Source organism: Watersipora subatra, chromosome 1 (assembly GCF_963576615.1).
Source record: "Watersipora subatra chromosome 1, tzWatSuba1.1, whole genome shotgun sequence".
NCBI lineage: Eukaryota > Metazoa > Bryozoa > Gymnolaemata > Cheilostomatida > Watersiporidae > Watersipora > Watersipora subatra.
The window spans coordinates 35192076-35207190 of NC_088708.1; the positions used below are offsets into that span (position 1 = coordinate 35192076).

The 15115-nt window shown below is 36.3% G+C and overlaps 1 protein-coding gene across 1 annotated transcript in view; it reads left to right on the top strand.

Annotated features, from left to right (window-relative positions):
* Positions 1-463: 463 nt before the first annotated feature.
* LOC137392745 (lactase-like protein) overlaps positions 464-15115 on the top strand; it is a 20968-nt gene continuing 6316 nt past the window's right edge. The window contains exons 1-5 of the mRNA XM_068079071.1: positions 464-633; positions 1159-1289; positions 3729-3986; positions 4924-5110; positions 10821-11060. Coding sequence (XP_067935172.1) covers positions 480-633; positions 1159-1289; positions 3729-3986; positions 4924-5110; positions 10821-11060 — 970 coding nt within the window. The 5' untranslated portion in view covers positions 464-479. The remainder of the gene's footprint in view (positions 634-1158; positions 1290-3728; positions 3987-4923; positions 5111-10820; positions 11061-15115) is intronic.

The window sequence follows — 15115 nt, forward strand, 5'->3', positions numbered from 1 at the left end:
TGAATTAATGATTGCATACAATAGCGAACAAAAGTGATTCCTTAAGTGTCAATCTTTAAAATCGCCAGCAGTTAGTAGAATTTTTTCAAACAACCAGCAGCACCTTGTTTTTTATATTGGATAGCAAGGAAGTTATTTTAAGCATATGTATGAAAGTGGTGTTGGCATAACATAGCATTACCGCTGGCACCTCAAGATAACATGATAGTTATAGCATTATAGCTGCACATCTATTTAATCATGGAGCGCCTTCCATATCTTCCTTATCTAATTGACGTGATGCAGTAAATGCATTTGTTAGAGCTTGTCAATTTTACAGGGAGATAACGCGGGTGTGGTGCGCTATATCAGCCCGTCATCCAGTCACAGATAGGCGTAACTAAATGCTTCATTTTGCCTTTTATGGCGCTGTAAGGAGGCTGTTAAAATCAGGAATAGTTGAGTCTGCATGAAAACACGCTTGATTAAGGCTTTCAAAAATGAAACTTTTTTTGTTGACCATAGCTATCTTATGTTCACTTGCGCAGTCAAATTTTGAGGACGATCCCTTTTTATACAAGAGATTTCCTGATGGATTTCTGTGGGGAACAGCGACAGCTGCCTATCAAATAGAAGGAGCCTGGAATGTATCTGGTAGGCAGCTTTAATTCATTTCAGATGCGTTCAATAAATACTATACTATCACACCAGAATGAAAATTGTATTAATTAAAAAGGATGTATGAGTCTTTCCACCTCACTGTTGTCTCTGTTGTCTCCATGCAGCATGTATAAGGGTATACTGTATGGGTATACTGTATGGGTATACTGTATGGGTATACTGTATGGGTATACTGTATGGGTATTCTGTATGGGTATAATGTATGGGTATACTGTATGGGTATTCCGTATGGGTATACTGTATAGGTATTCTGTATGGATATACTGTATGGGTATATGTATGGGTATACTGGATATTTATAAGTTATCTGTTCAGGTTGCAGCTTTAGCTAAAATTTACACTAGAAATTAATTGAAGGAAACTAAGAATAATTCTGTAGTTGTAAGATAGTGAAAAGCTAGAGGAGTCGATACTGTTGTTCCATTTACATGCTTTGCTGAGAAATATCGTTGCCTGTCCGGTAGCTTTGCATGCTCAGTGAAGTTGTTGAATACACAGGCAAAGGAGAAAACATATGGGATAGGTTTACCCATGAAGGAGGCCATGTGCTGAACAATGCTACAGGTGATGTTGCCTGTAACAGCTACTACAAGTACAAGGAAGACATCGCTCTTATGAAAGACATGGGGGTGGGTAGATTATTTTAAAATCCATTATAAAGGTGTATTAGTGATAAGGAAAAGCTCGGTCTACCTGCAACTATCTCAAAACTTTACATATATTTGTTGGCAGTTACTAATGAAATGATGGAGCCTCACTCTAATCCTTAGCACTAACACGTCAGCCCATAGACGAAGAGATGATATAGATATTATTAGTTTTTATCAGCTAAAATCAGAGAACTTCTATAAGCTGTCAACGCGTATAATGGGTGTTGAGACTGGTGTCGTTACGAATTAGGACACAAGTACATTTCACTCTTCATTTGTCTTTTTCAACTAACCTTTTATTATACTAGGGACTATTACTAGGGACTATTACTAGGGACTATTACTAGGGACTATTACTAGGGACTATTACGCCCATTATTACAATAGACTCTGAATATCTCTTGAAATAGCAAAGCCTTCAACTCATATCAATCGTGGTCAGGAAATTATTTCATGTTATATGACAAACAGTTGGCTCTCATGAAGATATAGCAGCATGCATGAAGGTGTCACACTTTGAAGTTATACTTTCTGCTTTGTTCCTATCATAAACCCAGTTAATTGACCTATACTCAGACATGTAAACCGAGAATATTGTAATGGAATTGACCAAGTTCTTTTATGTGCTCCCCAAGAATCAAACCACTTGAGTACAAGGCAATGAGAGTATATAATTCACAAATGAAAAAAATTGTTTCCTCACCCCCGTTAACCCGTATGGGTGGTATTTTCTGCTTTAACTCGGGTCCCTACCAGAGACGTGGGAGTTTGAGCACTCGCCTCAAGATCTTAGCTGTTCCCAGTAGCGCACTTTTCTGCAACTCACCTGAGTTGATTGCTGTTGGTATTTGGGCAAGCCACATTTTATGCGCCAGTTTTATTGCGCCCAGTGCCCCAATGACTGCTGGGATTACAGCTGTTCTTACATCCCAGCATTTATATAAAGCATATATATATATATATATATATATATATATATATATATATATATATATATATATATATATATATATATATATATATATATATATATATATATATATATATATATATATATATATATATATATATATATATATATATATATATATATATATATATATATATATATATATATATATATATATATATATATATATATATATATATATATATATATATATATATATATATATATATATATGGGTACAGTTATATATGCAATAAACATGTAAGTAACTGCATAGTGTGAGACTTGCAAGAGCTCTGCCTTCCTTTGCTCAACTATGCTCTTTATATGCGCTTCTTGTCTGGTTAGGCTTGGCCCTTCGATCGCAGGGTCGATGCGGTAGCCGACCTCGACCAACCGCAAGTTCTACCAAAAGCCGTGTCATCGGCCGAGTAGGGGTTCGACTCAGTCCTAGCGCTGGTCACTTCAGAGTTTTTTCTCTCTTATTTCCAATCTTTTGGTTCTGGTCCCAGCGATCGGCCACCAAACCCTTCCCCCGTGGAGGCCCTGGGGTCTACCCATTTAACATCGAGAAGAGAGATCAGCTGAGACCAGAGCTAGTGCTGTCAAGCCCCATACTCCAGGTGGTGGATCTCTGATTTTACAATAGCAGGGTCCTCTTCCCTCACCTATTTAGATTGGAAAGCCCCCTCCCCATAGTTGCAGGGCTCGCTCCTCCTAGTGGTGGTACAGGGGCTAGTCAGCTGGTAAACTTTCTAAAATCCTAGGCTGGCATTCCGAGCGTGACTCGGGTCCTGTTGGAGTCTCTTCTAGTTTTCGTCTAGACAACTTGACAGTAGGGCTGTGTACGGGCCGATCTTGTTGTTCAAAAGATCCAGACTCACTCAGTTGGGATTGTGATTTGGGATTGCTGAGACGGTTTACCTCTGGTGAATCTATCAGTCGCTTTGTCTAGCAAGCTTCCTTAGGTTTGTGGCTGTTAACCCTGACTGACTTGATTGCCCACTCATAGGGTTGGCGAGCCACAGTCTGAGTATGGGTACCCGATTTCATCGAAAGGTCGACAAGCCATCCTCTTGTCTTTAAGAACGTCACCCAGTTGTCTTTGTCAACGAGGCATACAGCACCTCGCACGCACCACCTCTATGTGCCTTTTGGTGTGACATCACTTGGTCGCGTGAAATGTGTTGCCAATGACAGTCACACACGAAGATGGCAAGGTGCTGATAAATGTGCTCTCAACATCTGCAGTTTCCGTATGCTACTCGAACAAGCAATTTCTACCTGTCCCGTGTTGTTGGCCAGGTTGGGGCTTAGCTTGATCCTGCTATCAATTGCTTCAACATTTTTTTTCTAGTTCTCGCGCCTGGCCTCGACAATCGTCTACCACACTATTATTAGCATAGATGACTATTGTTGCCCCAGACTGTGCATAGCCAATTTTTATTTACAACTATCTATATTTATAGGTCTCCCATTATCGATTCTCCTTGTCCTGGTCTAGAATATTCCCAGATGGCACAGCCGCATCATACAATCAACGAGGCATGCAATACTACAAAGATGTACTGGTCGAGCTGAAAAAGGCTAATATAAAGGCCATGGTTACATTGTATCACTGGGACCTTCCGCAGGCATTGCAAGATCATGGTGGCTGGCTCAACAGCACAATCGTCAACCATTTCAAGGACTATGCAAATAAAGTTTTTCAGGAACTCGGAGCAGATGTGAGCTGTCTAGCTACGCTTTTCTTTTGGATAATTAATTGATTTCCTAGCTATTCCAACTTCTTTCTTGAATAATTATTAGACTTCCTGTCTATCTCAACTTCTTTCCTGGATGATTAATATACTTCGTGTTACCTCAACTTCTTTCCTGGATGATTAATATACTTCCTGTCTACCTCAACTTCCTTCCTTGATGATTAATATACTTCCTGTCCACCTCAACTTCCTTCCTGGATGATTAATATACTTCCTGTCTACCTCAACTTTTTTCCTAGATGATTTATGAACTTCCTTTCTGCCTAATCATTCTTCCTGGATGGTTAATCGACTTCCTGTCTATTTCAAATATTGTCCTGAATAATAGACAAACGTCTTGGCTATCTCATTTTCTTTCCTGAATAAGTAGTAGACTTCCTGTCAATTTCAACATCTTTTTTAGATAAATAATAGGCGTCTTGTCTATCTCAACTTTTTTCCTGGATAATTAATTGACTTCTTACTTGCTAAACTTTCTTCCTAAACTTCTAATAAATTTTCTTGCGTGCTTCTCATCATTGCAACACGAAATTACACTTAAATATCACTCGATACAAAAAGCTTTCTCAACATATTTAACTGCTCTTTGACAGTGAATATGTTTGATATGCACTTGTCTTAAAATTGCACCTAATGTTAAAATATATTTTAGACAAACTCATGAGCAAACCACAAACTGCTTGTTACGATACACTAAAACGCTGGTTAACTTCTCAATTATGTGCCTTTGCACTAGAGTAGATTACTGTGAATGGTTTAGTTGGTAACTTTACTAAGATACTAAAAAGGACCAAATCTGTCCTTTTGTATCTTGAACTTTGTGTTTTTATAACAACAGTTGCTGTGATTGTTGAACATTTTCCTTTCTCAGTGTTCTCTATAAAGTTGTCTTTTACGATAGGTACCTTTATGGATTACCTTTAATGAGCCATATGTAACCTGTTGGCTGGGCTATGGCATAGGAGTTCATGCGCCTGGTAAATATGATAAGCCTGCCATTGATCCATATCAGTGTGCTCACAACATCATCAAGTCACACGCGAAGGCGTATCATGTCTATAATACTAATTACAAAGCAACATACGGAGGTAATTTCATATTGCACATACGATATATAGCATGTATACGCATGTATGTGTCTCTGATACAGTCACCAACACAAATATTGCATGAGATCAAAAATCTTAGAAATATTAAAATCAAGTCAGCTTAAGCTGTTAGCTGTGTGCACAAAAATGTTATGCAATATTATAACTTTCAATTCGCACATTTAGCTTGCAAATGTGTTTAAACAATACAAAAACTGCACATGTAAAATCTGAAAATAGATGGTAAAATTAGTAAATATAATATTTATATTGACCAAGTATTTCAGCTTTTTGATCTCAGCCAAGTATTTTCTCTGCATTCTAACCAAAACAACGGTTAAAATGGGTCAATAAGGTTTAATCAACAAACCATATAGAGTAGAAGAGCTTGTCAGAGTCACAACTTCACTATCTTCAATCTGTATGTATATACATGTACACAGTTTTATTTCACTAGTTCGTGAGTTCTTAAACTCATAGTTTAAGAAGGTAATAAAACTCTTAGGTTGATGAGTTCATGAAACTCGTTAATTGGTGAGTTCATGAAACTTGTAGATTGGTACAATTGAGCAACTGATTCCAGTAAAAGTCTACAACGTGTTTATTTTTATATTGGCAGTATCTAAAAGATTACTTGCTATTAATGGACTCTGTGTGCACTCAATAGTGTGCACTCAGTATTACTCTGTGTGCACTCAGTAGCGTGCACTCAGTATTACTCTGTGTGCACTCAATAGTGTGCACTCAGTATTACTCTGTGTGCACTCAATAGTGTGCACTCAGTATTACTCTGTGTGCACTCAATAGTGTGCACTCAGTATTACTCTGAGTGCACTCAATAGTGTGCACTCAATATTACTCTGTGTGCGCTCAATAGTGTGCACTCAGTATTACACTGAGTGCACTCAATAGTGTGCACTCAATATTACTCTGTGTGCACTCAATAGTGTGCACTCAGTATTACACTGAGTGCACTCAATAGTGCGCACTCAATATTACTCTGTGTGCGCTCAATAGTGTGCACTCAGTATTACACTGAGTGCACTCAATAGTGTGCACTCAATATTACTCTGTGTGCACTCAATAGTGTGCACTCAGTATTACACTGAGTGCACTCAATAGTGTGCACTCAATATTACTCTGTGTGCACTCAATAGTGTGCACTCAGTATTACACTGAGTGCACTCAATAGTGCGCACTCAATATTACTCTGTGTGCACTCAATAGTGTGCACTCAGCATTACACTGAGTGCACTCAATAGTGCGCACTCAGTATTACACTGAGTGCACTCAATAGTGTGCACTCAATATTACTCTGTGTGCACTCAATAGTGTGCACTCAGTATTACACTGAGTGCACTCAATAGTGTGCACTCAATATTACTCTGTGTGCACTCAATAGTGTGCACTCAGTATTACACTGAGTGCACTCAATAGTGCGCACTCAATATTACTCTGTGTGCACTCAATAGTGTGCACTCAGTATTACACTGAGTGCACTCAATAGTGCGCACTCAGTATTACACTGAGTGCACTCAATAGTGTGCACTCAGTATTACACTGAGTGCACTCAATAGTGTGCACTCAGTATTACACTGAGTGCACTCAATAGTGCGCACTCAGTATTACACTGAGTGCACTCAATAGTGCGCACTCAGTATTACACTGAGTGCACTCAATAGTGTGCACTCAATATTACTCTGTGTGCACTCAATAGTGTGCACTCAGTATTACACTGAGTGCACTCAATAGTGCGCACTCAATATTACTCTGTGTGCACTCAATAGTGTGCACTCAGTATTACACTGAGTGCACTCAATAGTGCGCACTCAGTATTACACTGAGTGCACTCAATAGTGCGCACTCAATATTACTCTGTGTGCACTCAATAGTGTGCACTCAGTATTACACTGAGTGCACTCAATAGTGCGCACTCAGTATTACACTGAGTGCACTCAATAGTGTGCACTCAATATTACTCTGTGTGCACTCAATAGTGTGCACTCAGTATTACACTGAGTGCACTCAATAGTGTGCACTCAATATTACTCTGTGTGCACTCAATAGTGTGCACTCAGTATTACACTGAGTGCACTCAATAGTGCGCACTCAATATTACACTGAGTGCACTCAATAGTGTGCACTCAATATTACTCTGTGTGCACTCAATAGTGTGCACTCAGTATTACACTGAGTGCACTCAATAGTGCGCACTCAGTATTACTCTGTGTGCACTCAATAGTGTGCACTCAGTATTACACTGAGTGCACTCAATAGTGCGCACTCAATATTACTCTGTGTGCGCTCAATAGTGTGCACTCAGTACTACACTGAGTGCACTCAATAGTGTGCACTCAATATTACTCTGTGTGCACTCAATAGTGCGCACTCAATATTACTCTGTGTGCACTCAATAGTGTGCACTCAGTATTACACTGAGTGCACTCAATAGTGCGCACTCAATATTACTCTGTGTGCGCTCAATAGTGTGCACTCAGTATTACACTGAGTGCACTCAATAGTGTGCACTCAATATTACTCTGTGTGCACTCAATAGTGTGCACTCAGTATTACACTGAGTGCACTCAATAGTGTGCACTCAATATTACTCTGTGTGCACTCAATAGTGTGCACTCAATATTACTCTGTGTGCACTCAATAGTGTGCACTCAGTATTACACTGAGTGCACTCAATAGTGCGCACTCAGTATTACACTGAGTGCACTCAATAGTGTGCACTCAATATTACTCTGTGTGCACTCAATAGTGTGCACTCAGTATTACACTGAGTGCACTCAATAGTGTGCACTCAATATTACTCTGTGTGCACTCAATAGTGTGCACTCAGTATTACACTGAGTGCACTCAATAGTGCGCACTCAATATTACACTGAGTGCACTCAATAGTGTGCACTCAATATTACTCTGTGTGCACTCAATAGTGTGCACTCAGTATTACACTGAGTGCACTCAATAGTGCGCACTCAATATTACACTGAGTGCACTCAATAGTGTGCACTCAATATTACTCTGTGTGCACTCAATAGTGTGCACTCAGTATTACACTGAGTGCACTCAATAGTGTGCACTCAATATTACTCTGTGTGCACTCAATAGTGTGCACTCAGTATTACACTGAGTGCACTCAATAGTGCGCACTCAATATTACACTGAGTGCACTCAATAGTGTGCACTCAATATTACTCTGTGTGCACTCAATAGTGTGCACTCAGTATTACACTGAGTGCACTCAATAGTGTGCACTCAATATTACTCTGTGTGCACTCAATAGTGTGCACTCAGTATTACACTGAGTGCACTCAATAGTGCGCACTCAATATTACTCTGTGTGCGCTCAATAGTGTGCACTCAGTATTACACTGAGTGCACTCAATAGTGTGCACTCAATATTACTCTGTGTGCACTCAATAGTGCGCACTCAATATTACACTGAGTGCACTCAATAGTGCGCACTCAGTATTACACTGAGTGCACTCAATAGTGCGCACTCAATATTACTCTGTGTGCACTCAATAGTGTGCACTCAGTATTACACTGAGTGCACTCAATAGTGCGCACTCAGTATTACACTGTGTGCACTCAATAGTGTGCACTCAGTATTACACTGAGTGCACTCAATAGTGTGCACTCAATATTACTCTGTGTGCACTCAATAGTGTGCACTCAGTATTACACTGAGTGCACTCAATAGTGTGCACTCAGTATTACACTGAGTGCACTCAATAGTGTGCACTCAATATTACTCTGTGTGCACTCAATAGTGCGCACTCAATATTACTCTGTGTGCACTCAATAGTGTGCACTCAATATTACTCTGTGTGCACTCAATAGTGTGCACTCAGTATTACACTGTGTGCACTCAATAGTGTGCACTCAGTATTACACTGAGTGCACTCAATAGTGTGCACTCAATATTACTCTGTGTGCACTCAATAGTGTGCACTCAATATTACTCTGTGTGCACTCAATAGTGTGCACTCAGTATTACACTGAGTGCACTCAATAGTGCGCACTCAGTATTACACTGAGTGCACTCAATAGTGTGCACTCAATATTACTCTGTGTGCACTCAATAGTGTGCACTCAGTATTACACTGAGTGCACTCAATAGTGTGCACTCAATATTACTCTGTGTGCACTCAATAGTGTGCACTCAGTATTACACTGAGTGCACTCAATAGTGCGCACTCAATATTACACTGAGTGCACTCAATAGTGTGCACTCAATATTACTCTGTGTGCACTCAATAGTGTGCACTCAGTATTACACTGAGTGCACTCAATAGTCTGCACTCAGTATTACACTGAGTGCACTCAATAGTGTGCACTCAATATTACTCTGTGTGCACTCAATAGTGTGCACTCAATATTACTCTGTGTGCACTCAATAGTGTGCACTCAGTATTACACTGAGTGCACTCAATAGTGCGCACTCAGTATTACACTGAGTGCACTCAATAGTGTGCACTCAATATTACTCTGTGTGCACTCAATAGTGTGCACTCAGTATTACACTGAGTGCACTCAATAGTGTGCACTCAATATTACTCTGTGTGCACTCAATAGTGTGCACTCAGTATTACACTGAGTGCACTCAATAGTCTGCACTCAATATTACTCTGTGTGCACTCAATAGTGTGCACTCAATATTACTCTGTGTGCACTCAATAGTGTGCACTCAGTATTACACTGAGTGCACTCAATAGTGTGCACTCAATATTACTCTGTGTGCACTCAATAGTGTGCACTCAGTATTACACTGAGTGCACTCAATAGTGTGCACTCAATATTACTCTGTGTGCACTCAATAGTGTGCACTCAATATTACTCTGTGTGCACTCAATAGTGTGCACTCAGTATTACACTGAGTGCACTCAATAGTGCGCACTCAGTATTACACTGAGTGCACTCAATAGTGTGCACTCAATATTACTCTGTGTGCACTCAATAGTGTGCACTCAGTATTACACTGAGTGCACTCAATAGTGTGCACTCAATATTACTCTGTGTGCACTCAATAGTGTGCACTCAGTATTACACTGAGTGCACTCAATAGTGCGCACTCAATATTACACTGAGTGCACTCAATAGTGTGCACTCAATATTACTCTGTGTGCACTCAATAGTGTGCACTCAGTATTACACTGAGTGCACTCAATAGTCTGCACTCAGTATTACTCTGAGTGCACTCAATAGTGTGCACTCAGTATCACCTTTTGTAGTATTTCTTAAACAAATAGATAATTAGAAAGTGACAAGCATATACATACAAATGCAGCGGATTACATAAGAGTATGTGTCATACGAAATAAATTGAGTTTTAATAAAATTTAATGTCTACTGGTAACTAATGGAAATGTCTTTAACTTTTCGTATTTCTTCATCAGCGAAAAAGAATCTGGTGTCTAAAAACATTTACATGTTCTAGTTGTTCAGGAGTTGTCTTTTTCTTGAGGCAATTGTTAAGACAAGAGTATAACTGATATTAGAGTATAACTGATAATACGATATTTTCTATTTACGCATCTATTGACTAGCTGTTCACGTTTTAGTTGTAAGCAAATATTTTACAGAATTATAAGAAAATTATAATTGTAATATCATGATTTTATAATATAAGTTATAAAACACGACTGACTAGTTAAGAAACAAAAACACTATTTCAACTTAAGAACTCTGTTGATTGTAGGGAAAATTTCCATAACACTAGATTGTGACTGGAAGGAGCCTAAAAGCACCTCTCAGAAAGATGTTGACGCAGCTTTGAGAGCTTTGTATTTCAAAGTTGGCTGGTTTGCAAATCCCATATTCAAAGATGGCGATTACCCACCCATCATGAAACAATATGTTCATGATAAAAGTATTAGTGAAAATCTGACGCAATCTCGTCTGCCGACATTCACACAAACTGAAAAAGACGAGATAAAAGGTTGGATTTGTATCACATCATTTAACGAAAGCTTCTTTGTTTTTTCTGAAAGCTTTTTCCAGAGATATGTGTGCGTACTCCGGTGTCGATAACGAACTTGCATCAATCATGACAATTTACAAGTCTAGGAAATAGTTTTTAGGTAAATTACTGCTGAGTAAGAGTTACTATAACACTGGTAGGAGTGAAGGAAAGGTAGGAGTGAAGGAAAGGTAGGAGTGAAGGAAAGGTAGGAGTGAAGGAAAGGTAGGAGTGAAGGAAAGGTAGGAGTGAAGGAAAGGTAGGAGTGAAGGAAAGGTAGGAGTGAAGGAAAGGTAGGAGTGAAGGAAAGGTAGGAGTGAAGGAAAGGTAGGAGTGAAGGAAAGGTAGGAGTGAAGGAAAGGTAGGAGTGAAGGAAAGGTAGGAGTGAAGGAAAGGTAGGAGTGAAGGAAAGGTAGGAGTGAAGGAAAGGTAGGAGTGAAGGAAAGGTAGGAGTGAAGGAAAGGTAGGAGTGAAGGAAAGGTAGGAGTGAAGGAAAGGTAGGAGTGAAGGAAAGGTAGGAGTGAAGGAAAGGTAGGAGTGAAGGAAAGGTAGGAGTGAAGGAAAGGTAGGAGTGAAGGAAAGGTAGGAGTGAAGGAAAGGTAGGAGTGAAGGAAAGGTAGGAGTGAAGGAAAGGTAGGAGTGAAGGAAAGGTAGGAGTGAAGGAAAGGTAGGAGTGAAGGAAAGGTAGGAGTGAAGGAAAGGTAGGAGTGAAGGAAAGGTAGGAGTGAAGGAAAGGTAGGAGTGAAGGAAAGGTAGGAGTGAAGGAAAGGTAGGAGTGAAGGAAAGGTAGGAGTGAAGGAAAGGTAGGAGTGAAGGAAAGGTAGGAGTGAAGGAAAGGTAGGAGTGAAGGAAAGGTAGGAGTGAAGGAAAGGTAGGAGTGAAGGAAAGGTAGGAGTGAAGGAAAGGTAGGAGAATGAAAAAAAAATGACTATACAAGAGGAGACATTCTAGCAAGTATACTTATACTTTCACCTTAGTGTTACAGTATTTATATATTTAATATCGGTATGTCTCCTTATACTTTATCCTTAGTATTACAGTATTTATATATTTAATATCGGTATGCCTCCTTATACTTTATCCTTAGTATTACAGTATTTATATATTTAATATTGGTATGTCTCCTTATACTTCAACTTTAGTATTACAGTATTTATATATTAAATATCGGTATGTCTCCTTATACTTTATCCTTAGTGTTACAGTATTTATATATTTAATATTAGTATGTCTCCTTATACTTTCACCTTAGTATTACAGTATTTATATATTTAATATCGGTATGTCTCCTTATACTTTATCCTTAGTATTACAGTATTTATATATTTAATATTGGTATGTCTCCTTATACTTCAACTTTAGTATTACAGTATTTATATATTTAATATCGGTATGTCTCCTTATACTTTATCCTTAGTATTACAGTATTTATATATTTAATATTGGTATGTCTCCTTATACTTCAGCTTTAGTATTACAGTATTTATATATTTAATATCGGTATGTCTCCTTATACTTTATCCTTAGTATTACAGTATTTATATATTTAATATCGGTATGTCTCCTTATACTTTATCCTTAGTATTACAGTATTTATATATTTAATATTGGTATGTCTCCTTATACTTTATCCTTAGTATTACAGTATTTATATATTTAATATTGGTATGTCTCCTTATACTTTATCCTTAGTATTACAGTATTTATATATTTAATATCGGTATGTCTCCTTATACTTTATCCTTAGTATTACAGTATTTATATATTTAATATCGGTATGTCTCCTTATACTTTATCCTTAGTATTACAGTATTTATATATTTAATATCGGTATGTCTCCTTATACTTTATCCTTAGTATTACAGTATTTATATATTTAATATCGGTATGTCTCCTTATACTTTATCCTTAGTATTACAGTATTTATATATTTAATATCGGTATGTCTCCTTATACTTTATCCTTAGTATTACAATATTTATATATTTAATATCGGTATGTCTCCTTATACTTTATCCTTAGTATTACAGTATTTATATATTTAATATCGGTATGTCTCCTTATACTTTATCCTTAGTGTTACAGTATTTATATATCTAATATCGGTATGTCTCCTTATACTTTATCCTTAGTATTACAATATTTATATATTTAATATCGGTATGTCTCCTTATACTTTATCTTTAGTATTACAGTATTTATATATTTAATATCGGTATGTCTCCTTATACTTTATCCTTAGTATTACAGTATTTATATATTTAATATCGGTATGCCTCCTTATACTTTATCCTTAGTATTACAGTATTTATATATTTAATATTGGTATGTCTCCTTATACTTCAACTTTAGTATTACAGTATTTATATATTAAATATCGGTATGTCTCCTTATACTTTATCCTTAGTGTTACAGTATTTATATATTTAATATTAGTATGTCTCCTTATACTTTCACCTTAGTATTACAGTATTTATATATTTAATATCGGTATGTCTCCTTATACTTTATCCTTAGTATTACAGTATTTATATATTTAATATTGGTATGTCTCCTTATACTTCAACTTTAGTATTACAGTATTTATATATTTAATATCGGTATGTCTCCTTATACTTTATCCTTAGTATTACAGTATTTATATATTTAATATTGGTATGTCTCCTTATACTTCAGCTTTAGTATTACAGTATTTATATATTTAATATCGGTATGTCTCCTTATACTTTATCCTTAGTATTACAGTATTTATATATTTAATATCGGTATGTCTCCTTATACTTTATCCTTAGTATTACAGTATTTATATATTTAATATTGGTATGTCTCCTTATACTTTATCCTTAGTATTACAGTATTTATATATTTAATATTGGTATGTCTCCTTATACTTTATCCTTAGTATTACAGTATTTATATATTTAATATCGGTATGTCTCCTTATACTTTATCCTTAGTATTACAGTATTTATATATTTAATATCGGTATGTCTCCTTATACTTTATCCTTAGTATTACAGTATTTATATATTTAATATCGGTATGTCTCCTTATACTTTATCCTTAGTATTACAGTATTTATATATTTAATATCGGTATGTCTCCTTATACTTTATCCTTAGTATTACAGTATTTATATATTTAATATCGGTATGTCTCCTTATACTTTATCCTTAGTATTACAATATTTATATATTTAATATCGGTATGTCTCCTTATACTTTATCCTTAGTATTACAGTATTTATATATTTAATATCGGTATGTCTCCTTATACTTTATCCTTAGTGTTACAGTATTTATATATTTAATATCGGTATGTCTCCTTATACTTTATCCTTAGTATTACAATATTTATATATTTAATATCGGTATGTCTCCTTATACTTTATCCTTAGTGTTACAGTATTTATATATTTAATATCGGTATGTCTCCTTATACTTTATCCTTAGTATTACAGTATTTATATATTTAATATCGGTATGTCTCCTTATACTTTATCCTTAGTATTACAGTATTTATATATTTAATATCGGTATGTCTCCTTATACTTTATCCTTAGTATTACAATATTTATATATTTAATATTGGTATGTCTCCTTATACTTTATCCTTAGTATTACAATATTTATATATTTAATATCGGTATGTCTCCTTATACTTTATCCTTAGTATTACAGTATTTATATATTTAATATTAGTATGTCTCCTTATACTTCAACTTTAGTATTACAGTATTTATATATTTAATATTGGTATGTCTCCTTATACTTTATTCTTAGTATTACAATATTTATATATTTAATATCGGTATGTCTCCTTATACTTTATCCTTAGTATTACAATATTTATATATTTAATATCGGTATGTCTCTTTATACTTTATCCTTAGTATTACAGTATTTATATATTTAATATCGGTATGTCTCCTTATACTTCAACTTTAGTATTACAGTATTTATATATTTAATATCGGTATGTCTCCTTATACTTTCACCTTAGTATTACAGTATTTATATATTTAATATTGGTAT